The 26,525-nt window shown below is 33.4% G+C and overlaps 1 protein-coding gene across 2 annotated transcripts in view; it reads right to left on the minus strand.

The window, feature by feature from the left end:
* Window positions 1-8,321: 8,321 nt before the first annotated feature.
* The window catches only part of LOC129747454 (uncharacterized), a 32,703-nt gene continuing 14,499 nt past the window's right edge, over window positions 8,322-26,525 (minus strand). Inside the window, exons 2-6 of one of the 2 annotated variants that reach the window (XM_055741691.1) lie at window positions 21,379-21,412; window positions 21,261-21,317; window positions 21,076-21,197; window positions 20,837-21,007; window positions 8,322-9,442 (exon numbers count right to left, since the gene is read on the minus strand). In XM_055741691.1, the coding sequence (XP_055597666.1) occupies window positions 8,950-9,442; window positions 20,837-21,007; window positions 21,076-21,197; window positions 21,261-21,317; window positions 21,379-21,412 (877 nt within the window). In that variant the 3' untranslated portion in view covers window positions 8,322-8,949. Of the gene's footprint in view, window positions 9,443-20,836; window positions 21,008-21,075; window positions 21,198-21,260; window positions 21,318-21,378; window positions 21,416-26,525 lie in introns of both variants that reach the window. The other variant, XM_055741690.1, reaches the window with a different exon arrangement.

A 26,525-nucleotide genomic window follows, 5' to 3' on the forward strand; every position in this document is an offset into this window, starting at 1 on the left:
GGGACAAATAAAAAAAAATTTGGTTCAAAAGCATTTTCCTTTGTTTCAAAGAATTTTTCTTTTGAAAAATCTTTGAATCAAAATCTTAATACTTTGAAACAAAAAACAGTTTCATTTGATACAAAGTTGTTTTCGTTCGCCACAATGTTATTTAGATTTAGATTTAAAAAGATTGGTTCATTGAACCATTTTCCATTTATTCCAATTGGAGGACATATTTCCTGTTGTTTTGAAATTCCTATTAGGAATTTCAAAAAATAAAAAGGAAGAAATTTATATGTTAAATTTATTTTTATTTACAACAGATGAAACACTTGGCCACAAACTAGTTCACTAAAATCGATCCGGTCCAAATTTTTGTCGACCTGACCGCTGTATTTGGAGCGGTGTCATCGTGCGCAGCTTTCATCTCGGTTGAGGCATCCACGGAAACTATCCTTCGGCTCTGGTTCTGTAAAAACGCAATCACTTATAGAAAATCTTCGATATTCACTCTTTAATTAACATACTTACCATACTTCATCCTGAATCCTTCTAATATAACTAACTCTGACCTACATTTTCACACGACCGGCCAAACTTGATTCGATTTTTCGGTTTTGTATTCTTCTTGCAAGGCAAATCAAAATATCTTTTGAATCAAAGGCTGAAGTTTTTATTTAAAGGAATCATTTCTTCAAGTTAAAAACATTTTCCTTTGGTTCAAAAAAAGTTGACTTTGTTTTAAAAGAAATAAGCTCAATTAACATTTATTTAGAATCAAAGTATTTGCTTAAATTCAAAATCCAAAAATATTTAGTTCAAAGAATTAATTCTTTGTTTCAAAAAATATTTTTTTGAATCAAAAACAAAAGTTTTTGGTTCAAATAAAACAGGAGTTAGATTCAAAAAAATGAATGTTTTGAAACAAAACCATTTTTGTTTTGGTTCAAAAGCCTAGTTTTCTCTGCGTGTAGGAAATAAATAACAACCAAATATCACATTTCTTTCAGTTTATTGGTTTATTGAAATGAGAATAATTTAAAACTTAAAATAATTTTGTATCGCTATCACATTGTTTACCATCAAAGTTAATCCTTCGCGATTCGGTTTTGAACCATGTATCGTCCTATCATCGACGTACTCCGGAACTGTGCAGTGCTGGAATAAAAGTATGAAAAATATAATTTCTGAAAGAAAACAATGTGAATTTTCAATGAAATACTTACAATCATCCTCATCATTATCAGTTTAACGGACAAAAAATAACACTTTGGATTTGACAACATCTGGAACTACCCCTTTTGAAGGGAATCGAGCTTTTTGAAATAAGGGGTAATATTGATCCGATAAAAAGACCCGTTATTTGACAGATCGCGAGGGTTCTCAATAACGGGTCATTTTTACGCCTTTAAGGGGTAGCCAAAAGTTAGCGTGCAATACTGAAACATAAACGAGCTCATCAATAGAAAATGAGAGTGTGAATGTGTTAGTTTTTCTTCTCCTCTTTTCACCAGAATTTTTTTGTTTTGTTTATGTTTGCCCAGTTTTGCTCAAAATGCCGTCGAAACAAGAAGCGTTTCGCGAGCGCCTTCTACAGTTCTATGAACTGCACAAAAATCTCGGCAAAAAGTATACAGTATTTAAAACATTTTAAAGTGAAAAAGTGGCGGCTTCCGGGATGCCGTCAAAAAGTTCAATTGTACTCACCAGTACTTTGACAAGACATTAAAAAAAGTTGGAATTAAGTGTCGAAAGAAGACAAGAGCCCCAGAATACAGTGAGGATCAGATTTCGACTCATAAATCCCAACACCGCTGCACAGTGGTCCAAAAGGGCTAACAGAGGCGAATCTACCCAGCAAGCCTCTATAATAAAACAAACAAACAACAAACAACAAAAGGGCTAAAAGTGGAACTTTTTTCGTAGCGCCTCTGTCTTTTATCTTATCTCTTAAGTGTCTTCAGAACAGTTGCTTCTTCAAACATGCTTCATAACTTGAAAGCATAAAAAGTTTGTCAAAGTTCACTATAAAAAAATTGAAAATTCTAACTTTTTTTATTTCAATAGATAGAGCTTTACTTTACAGTACAAAGTTGTAGAATACGTGAAAATATGAAACTTTGTTGAATACATCAAAACTCTATCTCTTTTCAGAGCAGAGTTATAAAGGTTTTATTTTGAAAGTTATTTAAAAGTTAGTTTTTTAAACTTAACTATTGTTAGATGATGATTTACATGAATAAGATGTTCTAAACATTTGTTGGGGCATTCAAATCACACGTTTTGCACAAGATTCCAACATTCTACGACGTTTGCTTATTGCAACTTTAAGTTTTATTTTTACCAGCTAGTTTACGAGAAATTTGCAATTGAAAAAGTCGCACATCAACTCGACATCGTAGTTGAAAATAAAAAAAATCCCAAAAAGTCGCTGTAAATATCCGATATTGTCGGAATCGTAAGTTTTTCACAGTTATTGAATAAATTTCAAGTAAATAGAACATTCTGCATTAAAAGTTTGAAAAATATAGTGCACAGTATTGTTTTAATAGCCATCGTCCACACTTACCTCGGTGTACCTAATGCAATTGTTAAGATATCATTATGAGTTTTTCAAAAGGAAGTTTTGTTCAGTGTATTTTTTTATACTGAAGATTTCAATCTATTCAACAACTTTTTGAAGACTGTTAAAGAAGTTCTTGTAACGGGTAAAAATAGCAATATAGATACATACTACTATAACTTTTACTCAGAAGTCAAATTTACTCAGTCTTACTAGTCTTATTAATAGTTCACACTTTTGATAACAAGATGTGCAAATTTTCTAATAAATTTTTTCCTATTTTTAAAAGGTAAACTGAAAACTTGAACTGATCGAAAAAAAATTACAAATTTGGATTCAGCACTCCCAAATAAGTCAAAATCAGTTTTCAAATTTATGAATGTGTACTCTGAGTCCTGAGATGAATTTAAAAACACATCGCTGAAATCCTACTTCCTTCACATTAAAACAGCATTTTTCAATACTTTTTAACCCTTTTTGGCTTTGAACATCCTTAATGGACGCAATAGTGATAACACAAAATCCCCTCTCTTGATTTATTTTTGATGGAATATTTTATGTTTTAACACTCCAACTCGAATTTATAAATCAGTAGAAGAATTATTTGAACTTTACTCGGTAATATTTTTTTACTGTTTTGCAGTTACTGTATTTTTTACGGCCATCCATATTATGAATATTTGAAGTGATGGATTTGAAATGAAAATCCAAAATTTAAACTATGATTTTAAGAAAACTTAATTCATTTTTGATTGAGTTTCATAACTCATTTTTGAATGATGGTAAATCGAGGGTTAAATAAATTCATGTAAGAGAATTTTCACTTTGACTCAAAACCTTATTTCTTATTTTGCAATCTTAAATTCATTGTACATGCAAGTGAAAATACTATTGATATTAATGGTTTATATTTTAAGTAGCTGAGACATCTGATATGACTTTGTAAATAAGTTTGAATTTCTCAGTAAACCAACTGTATACAAAACAATGCTGAATTTGAACATCTAATTTTAATTTCAATTTAACATGTTTATTATCATTTTGTTCTGAAATCAAAGTTTTGATGTAATATTTTGATTCTGATTTCATGATTTTTCTTCGATTTTTGTAGAAAATATCTTGAAATACTAAAAACAAAATACTAATAAGGGTCATCCGTTCCCAATAACTGCTATGCGACACCAACATTTGTTGTATATTACGACTGAATTCTTATTGTGAAAGCAGTACTCGTTCGATCTAAGCTTATTTTGGAATTCCTTCAGGTCGTTTTCATGATTTTTTTTTTTGATTTATTGATATTCTGGGATGTATATTCTAAATAAGATCAGTTTTTGGTTGCATTCTTTAAATAAATCAACACATTTAAATCCTCCATCTTAAAATTTTTAATTTTTTTTATTAAAATCACATTCAACAGGAAATCATATTCAGCATCGAAAAAAAATTTACAAAAAAAAAATCGCTATGTTATTCAGTGCTGTTTTGAATTTGTAACTTAACGAAACTAAATCAGAGGTCGAATTTCAATACCATTAAATATTGGTTACAATGTTGAAAAGAAAGATAAGAAAGTTAGACTGTCAGTGGAAGTCATATGCTTCTGAAGTGCCTACTGGAAAACTGTTCCATCTAATAGAAAATTTGAATGCATTTGAAATTTCTTTCTATAAAGGCAATTTATTTCTTGAAGACCCAACGTCATTTTTGATCCATAAAACGTGGAAGGAATATTTAAAATTCCGTACATAGCTACACATATGTATAGTCTAAGGAAATCTTCTTGTTTTCTTCTATGTAAGCGAAAAAAATATCAAAGCAATAACATAAATGCATACCCTCGGTAAAAACCATATTTTATGTATTTCAGCCTGATATCCATATTCACTTCCATGATCGTAGGAACGGGGGAGGGTTTTGGGGGTGATTTTCGGATCTTATATACAATTTCAACATTAAGATAAAAAAAATCCGTAAATGAATAATATTCTGATTCACAGTTCTTAAACATAATTCGTATGCAGAATTCAAACATAACGAAGTTTTAAAATGGCGATACAGAATTGAAAACTTAGAATCAGATTCATTAAACGAAACTCATGTAGGTATTTATTAAGATTCACAAGTTGGATTGAAACCCAAAGTATCAAAAATTAAATAAAAGATTCATGGAATGAAACTCACTCACTCAGATTTTAAGATAAAATTTTGAACTCTAGTTCGAAATTTAGAAACAGAATTAGTATTCAAAATCCAGATTTTGCTCGTAAATGAGTTGTACAAACAAGATGAAGAATTAAAATCGTAAGAAATTTCAGACTTCAGGTATCAGAAAAGGGGTAGGCTTGATAGCGGCACGTTATCCAAACAAACGGGAAAATTGCGCCTAGCCTTTTTTTACAGATTTCATCATATACCTGAGAAACCTGAAAAAGGATTAGAAAATAAATAAATATTTAGTGCATGAAGCCGAACCACGTAGGGATTTTGAAGCATTGAAGCTTATAACCACAGTGGGTGAAAAATGACAGATTGTTATTTTAGTTTAAATTCTTAGAATTAGATACACTTATAACAGGATAGGCGAGAGTACATAGAAGCTTCCAAGCAAACGAAAAACAGGCATATAAGAGCTAAAAAGAATCATACATTATTCATTCACAACTACAAAATTCAGGATATTTGAGTTTACAATGATCAGAAAATGTTCTAATCAGGATGCTACAATGAGGGCAATTAAACGATTTTATAATGGCAAAGTTGGCATTTAGCCTATCCACATAGGGATTTTTAAGCAATGAAGCTTTTTTTTAATCATAATATTTGAAATGAGGACTTTTTTTTTAACTTACTTTGTTAAATTCTGACATACATTAGGAAAAAATGTAGTCGGGCAAAAGAGGGGCATGTACACACTAAGTGGAAGGTAAATATAGGTACAATAGTACCTCTGAATCATAGCTTAACCATACAGGAGATTCAGAACACAAAGTCTTGATTTTATATATTTTTATTCAACTGACCAGTTAGCGCTCTGGTTAGACGACTACAATGAGCTGCTGTGACGCCAAATTTGAAACAAGCGATATTAAAACTGCACGAAGCTGTAGCAGTGGATTCCAGAACCAGGATTGACGTATGATACGAAATATCAGAGTACGATATTAAAGGAACTTTGACTCTTCTTAACACTATAACCATTCTAAAGCTAAGGGAACATGTGTCAATACAAGAGAAGTGACATATGTTAGGTGAAACAGATATGACTGTCGACATGCGATACAAGCTTTGATCGAAGACTTGATTGAAGCCTTCTGGCGGACTAAAAAAAAAAATTTTTTTTAAATTTTTTTCCAGGGAAACAATATTTGTACGGCTTGAGTGATTGAATAACCATGACGCAAAATGGCAGAAAATACGTACAAAGGTCAAAAAATACTAGTAAGAATTTAAAACTGATTCAGATTCAAAACATTTTCTTCCAATGTTTTGAACATGAAAAACTTCTGAACGCTGCATGCAATAATTGATCTTGACCTATTTTCTCCCCCGCCCAGATACAGCCTCATTGATTTCCAATAGACAGAAATATGAGATAAGCGTATCTGGGAAGTACTGGATAAGTCGCCTCGTACGACATGGACCAGTATCCCAGTGGCAGTATCCTTTAGGCCGCTGCCACACAGCCCACAGAATTAGTATTCAAAATTCAGATTTAGCTCGTAAATGAGTTGTACAAACAAGATGAAGAATTAAAATCGTAAGAAATTGCAGACTTATAACATATATTGAAAATTCTATTTCTTAATTTTTAAGTTCATGTTCAGTTTGTATACACAATTCAGCTGAAAATATCAAATATAAAGTAGAATTTAAGTTTATTTTAATAGTTTTGTTTAATAAATTTGTTTTTAATCATTAACATAATTTTAATCATGGGAATGATTTTTAGTGCAAAATATTTGCAGATAATGAAACAAAAAAAAATTGCATTCACTTCCATTCTTTCACTAAAATTGTCATAAACCCCAAAATACAACTCTTGTTAATTTTTCAACAAAAAAAAAGGTCGATTGTAATTTTTTCAATTAGTTGATTTCAAATTGTAATCATAAATTTGATTTGAGATTGTAAGAAAAAGATTTTTGCCGCAAAATTTTAATCGCTTACTTTTACTTTTTTTTTAAATTTGATTTATTTCTGTCGATGATAAATTTTTTTTTGGATTTCCTCAGGAGTTTGGTTGGTTGAGCTTATTTGATTTAATCATAGATTTTTTTTAGTTGATGGCATTCTTAAAATATATTAACTTATTCTATGCCTAAATCAAATAATCTTTATCTCCCAGGCTCCTGAGCAAGTTGAACCCTCCAAAGCTGTTCGGATCAATATGACCCGAAGCGCACATTTCAAACATCTTTATCATCATTCCAATAGACTCAAGAACTGAGAGTTTTGACAGATCAAGTATGTTCTATGAAAATAATGATCAAATTAACGACAAAAATTTAAAATAAGAATTTTGAAAATCGGTTCATCGAGAAATGAAAAACAGCTAACCAAAGCCAAAGTTGGATGTCGTTTTATTAGTTAAAGTAAGATTTTCTTCTACTGATAGATCTTAGATAGCGGTCAAAACATTCATTGGACCCCAACATATCTTTACATTGTCGGATAGATGAATTCTTGAAGATTTCAAAAATCAATGAAACACTTAATTACAGAAAAGCTGTCAGAATTTATGAGTATTTTAAAAATAAAATTGATTTTTCGGACTTTTTACTTTCTGAACCAGTTTCTGATAACCTGGTAATACAAATCGACTTAATTTTGAAATGTTGAGTAATTAGAATAAATAACCTACACAATGAATATAATATCATCAAAATCGGTTAACATTTACAGCCAGGAGAACGAAATCAAACTAAAACTCAAATTTTCCCGAAACGGATATTTAGCGAACGGCTTTGGAAGGTTGAAGATTTTATCATCGATGACAGCTCCATTTTTTTATTACTGTAGGCGTCAGTATACAAATCCAGCTTACAATTTAAAAGATTTATGGACATATTTTTAAAAGTTACTATTTAATGCGAAAATCAAATTAATTTTCGTTATTTTTAACTTTCAAATGTATAATCAAAAAGAACTAATTTTTTTTTCATTCATGCTATGTATGAGCAAAATTTCCAAAGTAAATCAATCACTAAACGGAGGTTACCTCAAATCTGAGGTTTACAAAGTTCGACCAAGGACCATGGAAGTCCTTAAGAAAGCGATTGTTGATGTTATCGCTAGAATAACGCTAGATATGCTGCGTAGAGTTTTTGAAAACTTCTTTGAACGGCTGAATATATGCATCGCTCGTCACGGTCGTCACCTAGACGATATCATTTTTAAAACTTAATAAAAAAATAAATGGTATTGTATGTAGATTTAAGAAAAAGAGCTTTTGTAATAATCTTGTATGGTTTTTATATAGTAAACCGATAAAATCAGGGAGTCCACTCTGCTCCGCCCTGTATATGTTGCTCACTTCACGTCTAGGACATGATCAATACTGATGTTATGAAATCGCTTGGTACATCTTTGTACCTGAAAATAATCACATTTTCGTAGGTGATAGAAAGAATTAAAGAAACATGAGGTATCAAAGAGCGAAAGAACATAAGCCGTAAATATCATGGATTTTTCGAAAAAGATACAACGGCTCACCGGCAGGACATGAACCTGCAATCTTCTCTATTATTTAACATATTAAAAAAAAATGCAGATATCCATAAAAAGAAAGGTAACGATAACTCAGTGAGTATTTTTATTTCGCGATATTTTCAAAGATTCCAGAATTTGTTACACTCAGAGACAGTCCGTCAATCTACAGCAAAACACTCTCGTTGCTCAACAGCACCTCATCGATTAATTATAGGGGAGGAAAATAAATGCCTTCTCGTCTTATTGGTTTATTTCTTTCTTCTAGAAAATACATAAATTCACTGATTGATCTATTCACTGATTTAACACTTATCCTTTACAATTGCTGCTGCTTTTGATTTTCCCTTTTCCAAAACATTTAACCACTCATGGTTTTGTGTTTCATAAACTACGGAATAATCAGGGACGATAAATAGAGATTACATTTGATTTTTTTACCTTGTTTCGTTCTATTCGATATCTATGAGTAGTTTAATAGCTGCTAAATATAGATATAGGGTCTCTAATTCCAAGAGAGAGTTTTTAAGGATTTTGAATTTATTGATTCTAGCACGTGTGTTAACTGGATCTAATCCTTTACAAACTAAATAATTTGATTAAGACTGGGTCATTTGATATTTTGTTTTTTTTTGGTTTGATTTCCGTGCTGCTCATAGACTTTTGAGATAAGTATCCCTCCCTAGGAAGCGGAATCAACTGATCGTTTCGTCCAGCTGGACCAGATCCTTCAGGTTAGCACCAGTTTCGTTGAGTACGCGATTTTTGAGCTGCTCGATTTCCAGCAGCAGCTCTTTGGTTTCCAAATCCAGTGATTCGTTTTCGCTCTTCAGTTGCCGATCCTGATCGACGTCCCACTCGAGCGAATCTTCCGGAGTTGATATGTGTGACGAGGAAGCGAAAGATCCGCAGCTCCTGATCGAGGGCGTTCCGAATCCTGCTGCCCCGGATCCACCATTCGGATGGCAAGGTGGCATGGGATGTGCCCCAGTGGGTGTTCCTCCCATCAGGTCCGGGCTTTGGGGAACAAGTGGCGAGGAAAGCGAACGGGGATCCATCCGGCGGATACTGTTGATGCGATCCTTGCTTTTCTTCAGCGTGGACCATTCCTCCACTTTAAAAACGGGATCCAGCGGGTTCGGATAGGCGACTAGTGGTTGTCCCAGGTCTTCGGTCAAGTGGGGTAGCCTGAATCGGTGGAGACGGTAATAAAAAAGTTATAATTTCGTTTTAGATAGAAACAACATTGCAACACTTTGAAAAGGCTTAAGTAAATCCTACTATAAAGAACGATACTCATTGCAGTGGAAACTGAATTATATTTAGCTGCTGAAGAATGTAGCTAGCAGACTTTGATGACTAAATCAATTGCAAACAGTTACCAAAATGAGTTATCGTTATCAATGCCAAAATGATAGTATGATATGGTGTTTTTCTTCCTTTTTTCTATTATGACCCGACACACTCCCCACACCATAAAACTCAAATTGAGACTCCTAGTAATCGACTCATCAGTTCTCGGCACGTCTGGATGCTAATAGAGCAAAAGTTAAGATCGCGTTCAAAATTTACTCATGCCGAGAACTCATTTTTTTAAATTTAATGTGCGGTGTAATGTAACTTTAAGCAATACAAATAACACAAAAAGTGAATCTCAGTGTAAAAGAAGTTTCTTTTTAAGAGATCCCTTAGAAAAAAGGGAATTAAATAATTAAATAACTTCTTATACTAATGCCTATACTTATACATATAACTATATACAAAAATTGAAACCTATAATTAAGATTGAGTAATTAGGTAAAATATTAAAAAAGCCGGTTTAGTTGTTGGTTGCATATTAGGTAATACTTCTTTCAAATGTTATATAGATTTGGTCTAAAACATGTTCCGATTATTGGTGTTTTTAATATGCTCTGGAAGGTTATTGTACTGTGTACGACCTATGAAAAAAATTCGTCGCTGCCCGAGGCTAGAAAATGATCTTCATATTACAGGATGATTAGCTTGCCTAGTGATATGAAAACGTACACCGGTAGTGGACGTTAAATTCTGTAACTTATTAGAGGAATTTCAATTGTCAAAGACAACAACAAAATGTTTGTTAATCACATAATTGCGCTCACGGTAAGTTATTGTGAGATCTACCAGAGTAAAGTAATTTGAAGGAGAACCGGCTGGGAAGATTAAAAATCGTTCGTTTTTTTAGCAAGAATAATGCTGCTCTACCTCAGGCAGCTATTAAACATTTTAAATGAGAGTGCACAAACGCGTAATCAAATTTTAAAATGACTTGACGCGGTACAAAGTTTTTCACTCTCCATATAATTCCACTGAAAGATGATATTTTTTCTGCAGATTATCAATGTGTTAGTGACAGTACATAGATGAGAAAGTAAAATAAGACAGAACACATTCACAATAGAAAAGTTGTGTGAGAAAAATCCTCCTTTTATCACATTCAATCCAAATAGAAAAAACTCATCGATTTGGCTCCGCCCATTTCTCTGACGCTCAGGTTTTTGACGCTATAAAAAGAACGTACCCAGCACAATTGGGCTCATTTTTGGAATGAATAAACCTAAGAGGCTTAAAATCCCAAATGAATCAACAAACAAACAACAATTGGGCTCATTCGTTCAAATATTCTTGAACCAGCAACATCTCTCTGAAAAGATCCTCCCAAGAAGACGGCAACAATTGGCGAAAGAGTTAGTCTTGGTTGGTTCAGCAGTTTTCACTGCTGCCAACAAATAAAATCAATCTTGAATTCATTTTGAAAGAATTGGGAAATTACGACACCAGGTTATTTTTTCTTCTATTCCCAGATATTTGAAATAAACAGCTTTTTCGACAACATCGTTTAAAAAACTTGGATCCCTGTGCGGTTGAATCTCCTTTCAGGATGACCGAAAAATCATGTATTTTGTTTTCGTGAGAATTGAGGGTGGATAGATTGGCAAACAAATATTGCTTGTAAGATCACTAAATCCTCCTCCATATTTTTGATAATGGTATGTGGCCATTTTTCCGGGTAAAAGAGGACCGTATCGTCCGTAAAAAGACGTGGTAAACCATGCAGTGGAAGTTTGCTTATGCCGTTTTTGTATAGTAAATATGAATAAAAGAGGTCCGATGTTGCTACCTTGAGGGAAACCTACTTCAAGGATCTTTGAGGAACTAAACGCATCTTCAAAAGAGACAAATTGTTTTCTACCAATTAGGTAACTACGGATGAGATCATTAGCGATGCCCCGGATTCCATAGCGTTCTAGTATATAGAAGAGAACATTATGATCAAGCGTATCAAAGGCTTTTTTAAGGTCTAGGAACAAACCACAAACAAGTTTTTTGCAATAAATGTTTTCAACTATTGTATCGACCAGTTCTCTAATAGCAAACAGAGTGCTTACCGATGCCAAATAAATTCCATTTAAATATCAAAATACTTAAATGCTTTGACAAACCATTACCAAAGTAAAGCATTAAAAGCTTAATGATAGCATGATTAGGTGCTGGTTTTACCAACGACACCTAAATAAGGCATCATTAAGGCTTCATTCATTTTAATAGATCATAAAAATTAGATCAACATGACAGCATGATTAAATTAAAGTTTTGGGTTATCTGAAAAAGTTTACATGTTATTTCGTCATTTTCGGTTTGGTGGCTCACAAATCCCCACATTTTTTTGAAATCCAGAAAATAACCTTTTTTTTTAAGAATCAGAACAGGGAAAAAAAATCGATTTTGGCAAGACGTTCGTAAATTTTGTGTTGCCTAAATTAAATATTGTCAAAATCGATCGGTTTTTTGTCACTTTCAATTTTTATTTTCATTTTAGAATAATAATAATTGTGGTCAAACATAATGATGGCATTCATTTTTTTTGATTGGCTTAATTATACTAGTTGTATGCAGGAAAAATAAAAATAGAATTAATATTTTAATAAATAATTCATCAAATAAATTTAATGCTAATATTATGATTGGCAAAACCCAAGCAACCAAAAGTCCCATAAAACAGGTATAAAAAAGCTTTCTTAGTCCCATCATTGATATTTAAATATCAAGCTCAAAATGTTTATACTTTCTTGATTAGTTTTAAGTTTGTTTTGGAGGTATTAAAATAAATTTCTAACATTCTGACAAAATCATCAAATATAGTTTGAAACATGAAAAATCGTTCCGTATTATTAACTTAAAATCGGTCTTATTTGCACTCATACACCTCTTTGGCACTAAAAAAAATCACATATTGAACAGTTTTTGTCGGTTTATAAAATATTGAAAAAAGCTTCTGAAGCAAACTTGTAATATTATCAATCAATTAATTTCTTCAAGTAATCGATTAACAAATGATTCCATATAGGTGTGTGTGACCTATACAGAGTGTTCTTTACAAGTTTTTTGTGCTTCTGAAATTCTGAAAACTATTACATATTTAATCTCATTAGATTAACTTCCACTACGCGCTATTATAAATATTATAGAATATGTAAAAGAAAACAGTTTTCCAGTATTCCTCTTGAAAAAATTATTTCTATAGCACTTTATTCGCGGACTTGTCTTAAAACATACTACTATCTTAAAGAAAATTCTCCTTTTTTTTCAAATTTGAGAGTTATTGATACACGTTCTCACTTATCGTAAAAAACTTCAAATGTTTCTTACTTAGCTAACACAAAATATTATTAAATCGTCTTCAATTTAACAGAAAACCCAATATTTTCGATAGCCTTGCTTAGATTATACCCAAGTTAAAATTACTTATTGAAAAAAAATTGCCTGGCTTGGGCATCGAACCCCGCCCTCCGTGGTGAGAAAAAACACGCTAAAACAAGACCACACCTAGATGTTGATCTAACTGAAACTAAAACTCGAATTGATGATGTGATTATGAAAGCTTCTCAATGCTCTTTTTGTGACTAAGTGAATCCCGTTTTGAGCACGTTTGTGCACGTTATGTGAATTAAGCCCCTTAAAACGTGCATATGATTTCATTCTTGCAACTTTCAAATTCATGAATGAGTACATATATTTTACTCATGAGAATTGGGCAAAAAAAGTTACATACAACGTACATATCAATCACTTTGGCATCTTTCAAGTTCATTAATCTAATATATAAAGATGAGTTGGACTATATATGTTTGTTTGTTTGTATGCACCTTATACAAATCCACACCGCTTAACCGATCAGCCTGAAATTTGGTACACTTATGTATTTGGACCATGGTGAGGTTTTAGTAATAGTTTTGATCCCCTCCCACCCAAGAAAAGGGACCCTCCCACACAATTTTCGTTTTTATTCCCACGAACCAAAAGTCATGGCACCCATTTTGCCAGCCGATTTTCGTTTCCTTTGGCGGGTTGTTTTCACCATCACCATGGGCTGGGCATTAGAAACGACTATCCAAAGTTCACGTTCACTGGAAAGCAAACAAAGCCTGCTGGTGATTAAAAATTCGATAGCAAAATTTTTGGCGGGCCTTTTTTTTCTTCTACTGTTCGTAGCACAGGTTACACGCACGTGGTCCTTGGTTGAAATAGCAAGTCTACTTTTAGGATGAAAAATACTCCTAATTGCCTGTTCGGAGTAAATTGATTAGAACAGTAGTGGATTTCAATATGACCCTTGGGAGCGTTGAAGATCTAATATGCAGTGCGTAAAGTGTGGATGCAAAGATTCATCTTCGTAATGAATTGACTTCTTCAGTTGAATAACTATTTGGACGGTTTGTTGAAAACTAATGTTTCAGCTTTAAGGAACCAACCATTTTGATAAGCTTCATAAGCTGAAGGCTGCAGTTCCAATGCTTCCATAGCAGAGTTGGAATTTAAACGGGGGACTAGACAATTAAACGTGCATTTTCTGGAAAAAGTTAAAACCAAACCAAATTTTTACATTGATCACTTATGATAATTAATAAGATAGTTGTGTCAAGGAATAGAAAAATTGAAAAATAACTTAAATAACATATTTTCCATTACATTATAAATTTGGCGATTTTGGTTCTGAAATGATGTGTGTTTTGATAACTGCGAAAAACTGTTAGTGGAACTTTCAACATGTAAATAAACTAATCATAAAACAGTGTGAAATTGAACAGGGAAAAAAACCACATAAAATTAAAAACATGCAGAGTAAGTTTTCAACAAGGTTTCAGCGAAAGTCTTATTAGGAATTTTTAAGTAAATTGAAATTGAATGTACCATTCTACAGGCAGATTATCCATCTTGAAAAGTTTGATAATCTTCAAAAGAGGTCGTTCGTATATGTTTACAAGCGTAAGATACTGGATTTTTATAAGATAGCTTATGGAAAAGATAATAAAGAAAACATCGTTATCATTTGAAGATGAAAAAAAGGTTCAATTAATTAAGCTTCCTGAAACTTTATTGTTTAAATTTTTTTTCGTGATAGGATGAATAAGCATTAGAGGGAAATTATTCTAAATTTCTATTAGCAACTATTAGTTTTTTAATAATATAAAACGATAAACTTTGTAAATAAGCCCAATCAGAACTAAAAAAAACTTACAAAACTTACAAACTTCACATGGCCTAAAACCTGTGAAAACCTGAGCGACGAGTCATCAATAGAAACAGCGATTATGTGAGTCATCGAAAAAATTGAAACGTGCGCGTGGAACAAAATTTGAATTAAGTCAAGCTATTTTCAAGTATTTTCGAACACGAATGTCATATTCATGCTAAAAGGTCTCGAATAAAATAAATAATTATAATTACGTTGCTAAATTAGGGCAAAATTTCAAATTAAGATGAATTCAAAGCTTCCGAAATTTCCAGAAGTCAAATGATTAATATTTATTAATATTTAAACTAGACCCGAGCAAGGCCGGGTAAAATCATCTAGTCTAATATATAAAGATGAGTTGGGCTATATATGTTTGTATATATATATGCACCTTATACAAATCCACACCGCTTAACCGATCAGCTTGAAATTTGGTACAATGATGTAAACGGACATAAGAAAGGTCGACGTAATAGTTTTGAGTCCCTCCCACCTAAGAAAAGGGACCCTCCCATACAACTTTCGTTTTTATTCCCACGAATCAAAAGTCATGGCACCATTTTGTCAACCGATTTTCGTTTCCTTTGGCGGGGTTATTTTCACCATCACCATGGGCCGGGCATCAGAAGCAACCATCCAGAGTTCACGTGTACTGGATAGCAAATCAAAGCTTGCTCAGCATTAAAAATTCGAGCGGAGAAATATTGGCGGGTGTTTTTTCCTTCTACTATTCAAAGCACGTGGTACCGGTGCGAGGAATTTGATTGCAATAATGAGCCTTCATTTAGGATAAAAAAAAACTATTCGCCGTATAGAAATAAGTGGTTAAAGATCGACTAGAATATGCAGTGTGTAAAGTATGGATACATTAATTCATGTTCATTATGAATTGACTTATTCAGTTTAATAACTATTTGGACTGAAAACTAAAGTTCTAGCTTTTTGGAACCTACCATTTTCAAATTTTTTATACTCCTCATAGGGAAAAAAAATTAATAAAACTGAGGGTTGTAAGTTCAAGGCTGCGATCTAAAAACTTTGATTGCCGTGTAGGAATTTTATTTAGAATAGGAATTAATCAATTAAACGTTCATTTTATGCAAAAAGTTAAAACCAAATTAAACGCACGAGAATGTTGGCAATTTGATCTGAAGTTTTTAGTTTTCTAGAATTCAATTTCATTTGTCAATTTTTAAATTTTAAGTTATTATTGATCATCGATGTGTTCGATTCTACCATCCAATTATAAGAAAACTAAAAAAACACATTGAAAACATACAGAGGAAGTCTTTTATAAGGTTTCAGCGGAAATCTATTTAGAAATAAAACTTAAATAGGTTTTCCATTCTACGGGGAAATCTTGAAAAGAGGTCGTTTACATTTGTTTACAAGCTTAATACTTTGGATTTTCACTAGATAACACATATAAAAGATTTAAAATTTTTTTTATCATTTGATGTAATAAAAAGGGTAATGCAATTCAAGCTTCCTAAAATGGTGGGTGGAAAATAAGGTTGCCAGAATTTTTTTCCGAACGTTTCCAAACCGGACATATCCAGCCTATTTTATCGAAAAACCTGGCAAAATCCAGCATTTGATTTCAAAATGTTCAAATATCCAGGCAAACTTGGTCAAACCGCGGAATTATTCAGTTAAAATAACGAGAAGTATACTTGCAATACTTTTTTTTCAACAAACCACATCAGCAGATTTTAAATTGTATATCAAGCTTCCAAACACAAGTTATGATTTTTTCTAAAACTTGCCATTTAAAACTTCTATTTGAACGTAAAAATGAAAAATTTTAATAATAAAATCTCAGTTTAAGTTACGTTTTAAAAATATTGTGAATAAATCCTGGAAAAATCCGGGCTTTTTGCAACAAAATCCGAGAAACCGGGCCGGATCGGATAAATCCGGGCAACCTGAAAACCTTAGATTGAAATGTTTTTTTGTGATAGAAAGGATAAGCATTCAAGGGAAATTAGTTCAAATTTCCATTAGCAAACCTAAAAACTATTAGTTCAATAATATGAAAACGATAATTTTTTCTAATAATCCCAATTAAAACTTTAAGAAGACTAACAAAACTCACATAGCTTCCATGGCCAAACATGGTCCAATTGGTTATGATGATGAACAAAAAGCTTACAAAATTTGAAAAAGTCAAATGACTCATTTTGATTTATGTTTTATGTGAACCCGAGCAAGGCCGGGTAAAATCAGCTAGTGAGTACATAAATTTCACTTGATTCTCTTTGTCAGCCAACATATAACTGTCAAATCCTTCATTCAAGTAAATGTGTGACTTTTGGTTGCTTGGAAATCGAACGGTTTAGCAAGGATGTTGCCAAAATCGAATACTGCCAACATCGAACGGGGCCGGTATATTGTTTTGATTTCTCTGTCATAGCAAAACTAGGCATCATTAAGGTTTTTTATAATTTATAAATTTTATTTTCAATGTCCATAACTAAGGTGTTCACATATGAAAATTTATGAACTAAATTTTGGTATTATACCACCTTCATTCGGGCATAATAATACCACATTTAACTACCAAGACATGATATCAACATTAGGTATAATTTTATCATAAAAGTCTGCTCGGGATCATAGAAAGTTTATTTGGTTATCATTGATTCTCGTCTTACTCTTGATGGAGGGTGTCTTATATAATAGCATGAAATGACAAAATCCAAATTCATAATTTTCATAGATCGTGAAAATTTTATTCGAACCATGGTTCATTGCTCTGTTTATTAAAGCATGTTTTTAAAACTGTATTCCGATTCATAGCTCTTTGCAAATGTTTGAACAGATAATTAAATCTTACGCTGAGGGAGTACAAATTGAAACTCTCGCCGGATTCACAAAATTAGGAGGTCGTTTTCAGAGGAATATGCGCCAAATCTTGTCAAAAGGTGCCGCGAAGATGTTCAGCTATTTTTAATGTTGAAGGTTGTTGGACCTGCCATAAATGTATTTGCGTTGAAGTTTTTGATAAAATAAATCAGGAGTCAACAGAATTTTTCGTAATGGTTACTTCAATTTTCTCACAACGGTGACTATGCTCTTATGTTACAAACTGTTTGTTTTAAATGGATGAAAATGTTTATAACATCTTATTGTCTTGTATATAAAAATGGAGGCGTTTTCTTTGTAACACCATCACGCATACGTGATGGTCGGTCGAAATGAAGTGAAATTTGGTATCCGTGGGTTTTTCGGGTCATAGATGGTTTGTATAATAGTTTCAAGAATCTCACTTTTTATGGAAGGGGTACTCCTATACAAAATCAACTAGAAACGAGACAAAATTCGAAGAACTTGATAACGATTTTCATGAAAACTGATTCACGAGCACGAAGAAGTTAAAGAACTGTAAACATTTTCCAATAATTTATTAAGTAAGGGGTAAAACGAAGTTTACCGGGTCAGCTAGTTGTTTTATATTTGTAGAAATGATCTAAAAATACACAAAGGATTTTCTTTAAATCCACCAAAACTAACTTCAGAACCTTTAAAATCACATAAATTAATGTTGGTTCAATTATTGTGTGCGTATCAAATGCTTCTTTCATTAAACAAGCTCAATAATATATAACGCTTATTTAACCATAGAAAACAGCTATAATATGTGAATTACATCATTGTTTCGTGTTCGAACACTAAAATAGTCTATTTCCTAATTGGCTGAAACTTGAAAAACCAGAAAAAAAACGTTTAAAAATGCATTTAAATAAAATTTTGCCAAAAGCTGAAAACCAGTCACTGAAGGGAATAATGAGAACCCCCCCTGGGGCAGTATAAGCTCCGTTAATCGGGGCACGATGAGCATTTTCTGCCGGGGAATCTAACAGCGAATTCAACTCGATGACGTCAGGTGAGTCGTAGACTCATCAAACAAAGCAATAACAAAATAATCTAGGTCTGTTTGTAGAATACAAACAATTCACACACGCTCATACATTATGATTCTGGTGCTTTGTTTGGCGGATGATGCTTCTAGCCGTATAATGTAATAATCAAAAAAATCGATCATGAATGATAAATGGAAAAAAATCACCTCAAACAGAAATCGAACTCTATCCGAATAGACTTGCACCGTGAAAAACCTATGAAGTTCATAACCACAATTCCATGTATTTGATGGTTTACACCATGACTTTTACGATCCACGATACCGTGAATGCACATTAAAGTTCATAGTTTTCGACCATACATATCATAGTTTTGACGAAAATAACCATTAAAAAGGGGTATTGTTGGGCAGCGTGACCATGAATAAAATGGCGATTTCCCATATATTAGAAAGCCCAAAAATATTTATGATTGTGAAAATTGAGAAACATCATGTTGCAGTGCATACATTATAGATCAAGATGGTTCTAAGATCATAAGAGCTTATTTCGCGGTGCTCAAAAATTACAGTATTTTCGTCACTTGAGAACCTAGCTGGTTTTATTCAAATATCTCTGTTAATATGATAAGGAGATTCCTTTTTTTCGTGAAAAATTAATACTATAGGAAGTACGAAACAAATCCTCCTGAAAATTTATTTAAGAAAATACGTACTTTTGCAGAAAAGAGGAGTTTTTATTATGCCCCGGGTGCCCGTTATGCCCTTATCTCCCCTATTACTTACAAATTTAATCAACCACCTGCATCTATGACATGAAATAGATGTTTTTTATCTGTGAAGTTTTTCTGTGCAAAATGAAGAGTTATGAAAAATATTCGATCCCTCAATTTTCCCCACAATTTTTTTTAATCCAGAAAAAGAGGATATTTGATTCCTTAGCTATATCTCGTAACTGAAATGTCTTAAAAAAATCAAATGTTGTAGATAAATGTGCCAAATGGAGCAAAAAAAAACAATGCTTAAAACTAAAAAAAAATAACAAAATAATTGTTAGAGTTATTGAACTTTGTATGAAAAATATCAAAAATGTGACTTGAAGATCTTTTTTCATCACTTGAAAATGTTCCTTACAACACACATATTTATTCCAATATATCAATCGTTCGAGTATAATATGAACTTCATAATACCATATTTTCAAAGCAATGGAAAACCCGCAACTTTTATAAGAAAAAGTTTTCTAAAATGTTGATTATGGGTACGTTGATCCTTAGAGTTCAAATCGGTATATTTTTCTTCTGAATGGATCGTGATCATTGCTGATTACGAGATTAATAATATTTATCCAATAACTAATATTTATCCAACAACCGTATGAAGAGGGCTAACATAATTAATTTACTCTTAATTATAGAAAATAGCGCCTTTAAATAAACAATGTCATTAGGGTTGAGACAAAGTTATAGAATTTTCTTCTCCTGACAGTTATAAACTGAGAAATGAGAACAAAGATGAACAAAATAGTTAATTGACATTCTTTCTTGAGGTTTTCTTTGATTTGCTTTCCAAGGATTAGAGCTTCCTGAATGAAGGATTAAGTCTCTTCAATAGAGGATCAAATCTCCCTTAACTTAAGAAATATAGCAATTTTTTTACTCCCACGAAAATGCTTCTAGTTTATCTACGTTTTCAAATATCGTTCTTATTTTCGGAGCTTAGAAACTTGAAGTTTCATGCTGTCAGAGTATGTAAAAGGGAGCGAGTTTCAATTTTTTCCAGAAAGATATGGTGAAAATAAGAAAAGGGGATCAAGAATCCCCACTCTCCCCTGTTTTATGTTTAAAAAATAAGAAGTACGTAACAAGTTCCATAAAAATAGAAACAGAAATTAAAATAATACTTTAAAGCTTGTTTTGAGTATTGACTTAACTTGATTGGGAATCGAGTTCCATGGAACTTGAGACACAATTTTAAACAGCAAAAAAGTTCCACGGAACTTTAGTTCAGCTCTATATGAATTTATGAGTTCACTTTTTCCAAACATACGGAAAAATTGTGCCTAGTAAATATTTAGTTTGGTATTAGAAATTGGAGTAGGTTTAGAATCTGGATTGGAATCAGAATTGGTTTGTATTATAAAATGTTTTGATGCGATAATGTGACAGAAGTTTCTACTTACCAGTGATTGTTCTGGTACCCGTAATCGTTCTCCCACTCGAGATCCAGCGAACTTCCCGGCGTCGAGGTCATGTCTGCGTTCAGATCATGATACCCATTTCGCCGGCAGGCACTATCCTTGGACACCATCAGCAGCGAGTGAGCGTCCAGGCACTGCAGTTGTATTTCCGATCTGGAATTTATGATTACTCGATAAGGATATTTTCAAATAAAAAAAAAAATGTGAAATAGGTTCCAGACCCAGTCGAAATTTGATGATGTCTCTGCTTTGATCGATCTACAAAATTATTGTTTGATTTGTTCAGTCTTGAGTACTCCACATCTTTCCGCTTCCAAAATCGGTTCAGTAGTTTTGGTTTGTCCTGAAAAGAACCATTTGATGATTTTTCCACTAAATTATATGTTTTTCAACAATGTATAATTACTTTTGATTTGTTCTTCGCTCTTTGCTGTTCTCTTGTCGATGATCCTTCCACGAGCATCTAAAACGATAAAAATTAGCATAAAATCGATGACTTTCCATCAACACATTTTCTAGCTTGCCTCATACTGACTGTCACTGGCCGATAATCCATGGCTACTGAAAATAAAAGGAAAATATAATTAGAGACAGCAACTTGGGATAACCTAGAAATAAATTTCTCAGTGTTTGAAACAGTTTTAAATATGTATTACCTATTATGATATTATCTAAACTGTGCAACTAACTTATCTCTGCTTCTGCCTGTATCAAAATTATTATTTTGGAGTATGCAGGTACGAGGGGTTGCTAGTAGGACCGGAAGAGTGTCTTACTAACATTTCTTCCTATTATCCTCATTGACTACTTGGACGAGTCCGGCGCTGTTATTGATCATGTTTAAAAGAGAGAGCATGAGTGTTTTGCATTAAAATGTATTGCTAATCGTAAGTATCTTTTGGACCATGCACAAAGCAGATGGCCTCCATCAATCACGGAGTAGCAACCATTGGCGATGAGGAACATGTTCCCCTTAGCCACGTCAGCGATTGAGGGGTTCGAAGTGCATGATCAGAGATGCAAGTTTTGAAAATATATTGTGATCGAAATAAAATAGTTTTATAGCACTTCGGGCTCAACAGTTTAAGGTGGATATGAGTAGTCAAACAAACTAAGCTAAGCTAAGCTAAGGAGAACAACCGTTGAAGTTATCTTGAATAAAAATTGAGATTCATGATTTCAATGATTAGCATTCGTTGTTGCTCTTATAAATCTCAACCGATCTGTACAAACACAGTCAAACTTTTATATAAAACGACAGATTGTCCAAGTTGCATGTAGTGGATTTTTTCAGCACGAGTCGTAAATAATAACTTCGAGTGCTGAAAAACTCGAGCTTTGCAACGACTTGCATACCCAATTTTATGTAATTAGAAAAAATCCTTTGAAAAATTATTGATTAATCTACTAGAGGCGCATGTCAACAAATAACAACGTTTGTTTGTTCTCCGAAAATTTTGTGAGAAAATAAATTTGCTGAGCTTTGCGGGCCACATGTGGCCCACAGGCCATGATTTGGCCACCCATGTCTTAGTTGTTCATAAACAGCTAAGTCTAATTGAAGACTGACCGTTTATAATATTTAAGGACCCAATTGAAAAAAAGGCGAGAGGTATTAAAGGTTTATTAAATCAACGTGAACCATAAAATATCTCAAAGAGTGTTCATAAGGGTGGCCCAAAATTGCTCTATGTCTGGGATTTTGGGGGCTCAAGCTTCAAATGATAGCTTAGGGTGTAAAAAACAATATTTATATGGCAGCGATTCCGAAAAATGATGTTTAGAGGTCGCACTGGTTCGATTTTTGGAAAAGGCCATTTTTTCGACATTTTGTCCTAATAATATTTTCAGATCTTGAAAAAGTATCAAACATGTGTCTCTAATATTTTTTAAATTTTCTTTATAATGTATGTTTTAAACTAAAAATTTATTGGGACTGTTTTGGACTCTCAATTTGTATGTATGATTTTTTTAATTACGCAATACTATGAATTATTGTGAAAAAAAATTACAATTTACAAAACAGTGTACTTTTTATTAATATTTTCAATCATCATTTAATTCAAAAGATGCGCGACGTTATGATGTGCAACTTTGCAAAAGAAAATTTATAGCTATTACTTGTCGTTAAAAAGTTATTCAAGTTTTTCTGAGTGAAAAAGTCACAAATTTCAATCTTTTACTAAGAATTTTTTTATATTATGATTTGGGTGAGTTTCCAGCAATCTGAACTTCTGATATCAAACTTTTTTATCCTTTTATCGATCCTTAAATCAGCAGAAACAACCATGACTAGTTTCTAGATTTTTGTTATAAATTTATTTAGTAGTTGTAGCCATAACCAAACCGTCACCCAAGTATGGGTAACACGACCTCCAATCAATAAAATAAATTAGAAACATGGAATGGATCTTTCTGGTGATTTAAGGATCGACAAAAGGATGAAAAATTTTGATATCAGGAGTTTATTTGGTTCTTTGATTGCTCGAAACTCATTCACATCATAATATAAAGCACTTCTAAGCAAAAATTTAAAAATTGTGACGTTTTTCCACAGTGAAACATGAATTACTTTGAAACGACAACTTACACTGTCTTTAGCAAAGTTGCACATCATAACGTCGCGCATCTTTTAAATTCAATGTTGATTAAAAATCTTAATCCAAAGTACACTTTTTTGATAATTTTATTTATTTTTTCACAAAAATTTATAGTATTGCTTAATTAAAAACCCGATTTAATACACTTAACAGTGGATTGTAGCCTTTCTTACAGCTTAGCTTAGCTTAGCTTAGTTGACTACTCATATCCACCTTAAATCATTGAACTTGAAGTGCTTATATATGATTATTCTTTTAAAACTTGAGATAGCATATTTGATTAGACTTTGCTCAACCGACGCACTTCAAATTCCATGACCGCTGGCGTGGCTAAGCAGAACAAGTTCTACCTCGCCAATGGTTGCTACTCCGTGATTGATCGAGGCCATCAATTTTGTGCAAGGTCCAAAAGAATGGTGCTTGGGACTAGCAGTTCATTCACAATGCACAAAACTCATGCTCTTTCTATGAAAATGATCAATAACGGCGCCGGCCACGTCCTAGTAGTCAATGGGGAATGAATGAAGGATTGTTAGTAGGATACTTCATAGGATCAATCAACAACCTTTTGTCCCTTTATATTCCAAAGGTTTATATTGAAAAATTTAGAGACAAAGGTAAATCAATATCACCAACTATAGAAACCGTCTATACGTCTGCGAATCTATGTTTAAATATCCAAGGAAAAGGTTGTGTTAGTATGGGATGGGTTATAGATCAGGATCCATTTTGGTGAATGGTGCGATCGAGTTTTCCTACACCTCCTATGCTCCTAGATTTTTCTTAAGGAAACTCCTATTTCTATCTTTGAGGCAGTGATTAAAAGTTTAAATGTAAAGTTAAAAATGTTTTCAAATTTTCTGTTAACTAACTTGTTTTCCTAGTTCTTGTTCCTGATACACTAATGTGTTTATAAAAACGACTCTTTGAAGTAAACAAACTTCTATCAAATTTCGAAAGGCGATATTTTAAATATTAAATATTGTTAATGGATGAAGAGGGTCTCCTTTATGTTCTTTTTAATTTTAACTTGTTATATTAACTTGTTGTGATAACTGAAGAAGATCGTTTTTGGAAACTCATCAGTGCAATTCAACTCTTTGCCTCATATTGATTTTACGATTGCACGGAGAAAACGATCCCGAATGGTTGACTTCCTTGTTTTTAAACAATTTAGGACTTCTAATAACATTCAGTACTCTCCCCCTTAAATCCAGTAGAATATTTTAACTCCAGCATGTTGTCAAAATGATAATGTTTAACATTTAGAAATAAATAGAGTTAGAATAAAACGAACACACAATTTACAACATTCATTTACACTCTAACACTGAACACAAGAACAAAATTTGTTGGCATGAAATAATTCACCCCAGGCTATACTCCACCCTAGGTGCAAATTTGCTTCCACAATAGCCACAATCGACACAATTCTATGTACTACAGACCAAAGAATTTATTATTCCCGATCTTGAGCGAGATCTACACAATTCCCCCAGGCTAGGTAGATAGGCAGCTAGGGATGATAAAAGCTGGTCAGCTTCCAGCATCCAGGAACAGTTCTCGCGCCACCGGTCACCGATCAGGACAAGTCTATGTCGCTATCGGTTGTAAATAAAATTATAAGTTGCAATCACAGTTGATTGACTTTTGATTACCGGTGAAGAAAATCCCCGTGTCAGTCCGTTTGACTTCCCAAGTGCCCCGATCTTGTCGTGTCGGCGGAGTCGCGAATTACACCCGCGAATAGTCCGCAATTTATTCAAGTCTCGTGTCGAACATGGTCCTTCTAGCCGGATGAATCTGGACCAAAGTGCTAGTGCCAAAGTGACCAAAAAGTTTACATTTTGTGGCTGGCCTGTGACCAGTAAATGGAACTATAGTTTCCGACATTGTGGGCATCTGAGAAGCCAAACGGGTTCTGCACGAACGTTGTGGTGCCTTAGGGCAAGTTGTGCTATTGTGAAAACAAAAAAAACCTTGGGGAAAATTAAAAACCCCTGAGTGGATCGAATATTGATCATTTGTGAAAATAAAACGAACAGACTGAACTGTTTGTGAAATTGTAAATCATAAAAAACTCCCTGAGTGTTCCCCATTGTGCTGGGAGGGTATTGCCTAAATTAGTGATCGAAGCAAAACTAATTGCTAAAAGTGCTGGCTTAATTGTTCCGAAAAATAGTGAACAAGAATTCCGCTGGCAGTTTTCCTGCTCTGCCCCTTCGGATATTGTATGCCGACGGCGTTTGATAGCTGCTTTACTGCTGGTTCCTGTTCGCTGTTTTTGGAAGCCCGAGTTGGCGCCGTGAAGCGCGGCCGTATGTCATCGCACTCAAATCAAAGGTGGGTTCGTTCCATTTTGTCCAGATTGGACAACAAATACATTTTTTGCGCGATCAGAGATGGCAAATGTCGATGACCCCGAAGGTGCTGTACGTCGGGAGCATTTGATTAGGTCAGAAAATATTTCGTTTTCGGTCCACACAATAAAGAAATTTGTCGATGCATTCGACCCTAGCCGTCATAAAGATCAGGTGTCGATTAGGTTGGAGAGGTTGGAGCATTTTTACGTTAATTTCGTTGAGGAAATAGTTCAGCTGCAATTGCTTCCCCCCGCTAGCCCAGAGATCGATTACAACGAGCGGTTAGAAAATTTTGAAGCACAATATTACGAGCTGAAAACCCAGCTGACTCAACTGTTGCCAAAACGAGTGCAGGTTCCACAGAAATCCAATTCCTTACCTTTGCCTCAAATCAATCACATCAAGTTCCCTGAAATTAAATTGCCAGAGTTCTCGGGTAATCCTCTTGATTGGCGATCATTCCACGACCGTTTCAATGCTGCTGTACACTCGTCTGATGAACTTTGCCCGTCGGAGAAATTCCAGTACCTAAAAGGTTTGCTGCGAGGAGAAGCTTCAGGTTTGATTTCCGAAATTCCTATCAGCGACGAAAATTACTCTGAGGCCTGGAAACGATTGATCGCGAGATACGACGATAAGCGCATCTTAGTAAAGTGCCACTTAGCCGAGCTTTTTGATACGTCACCCATGAAATGTGAGTCTGCGGAA

The sequence above is a fragment of the Uranotaenia lowii genome, chromosome 2 (genome assembly GCF_029784155.1).
Source record: "Uranotaenia lowii strain MFRU-FL chromosome 2, ASM2978415v1, whole genome shotgun sequence".
Lineage (NCBI taxonomy): Eukaryota > Metazoa > Arthropoda > Insecta > Diptera > Culicidae > Uranotaenia > Uranotaenia lowii.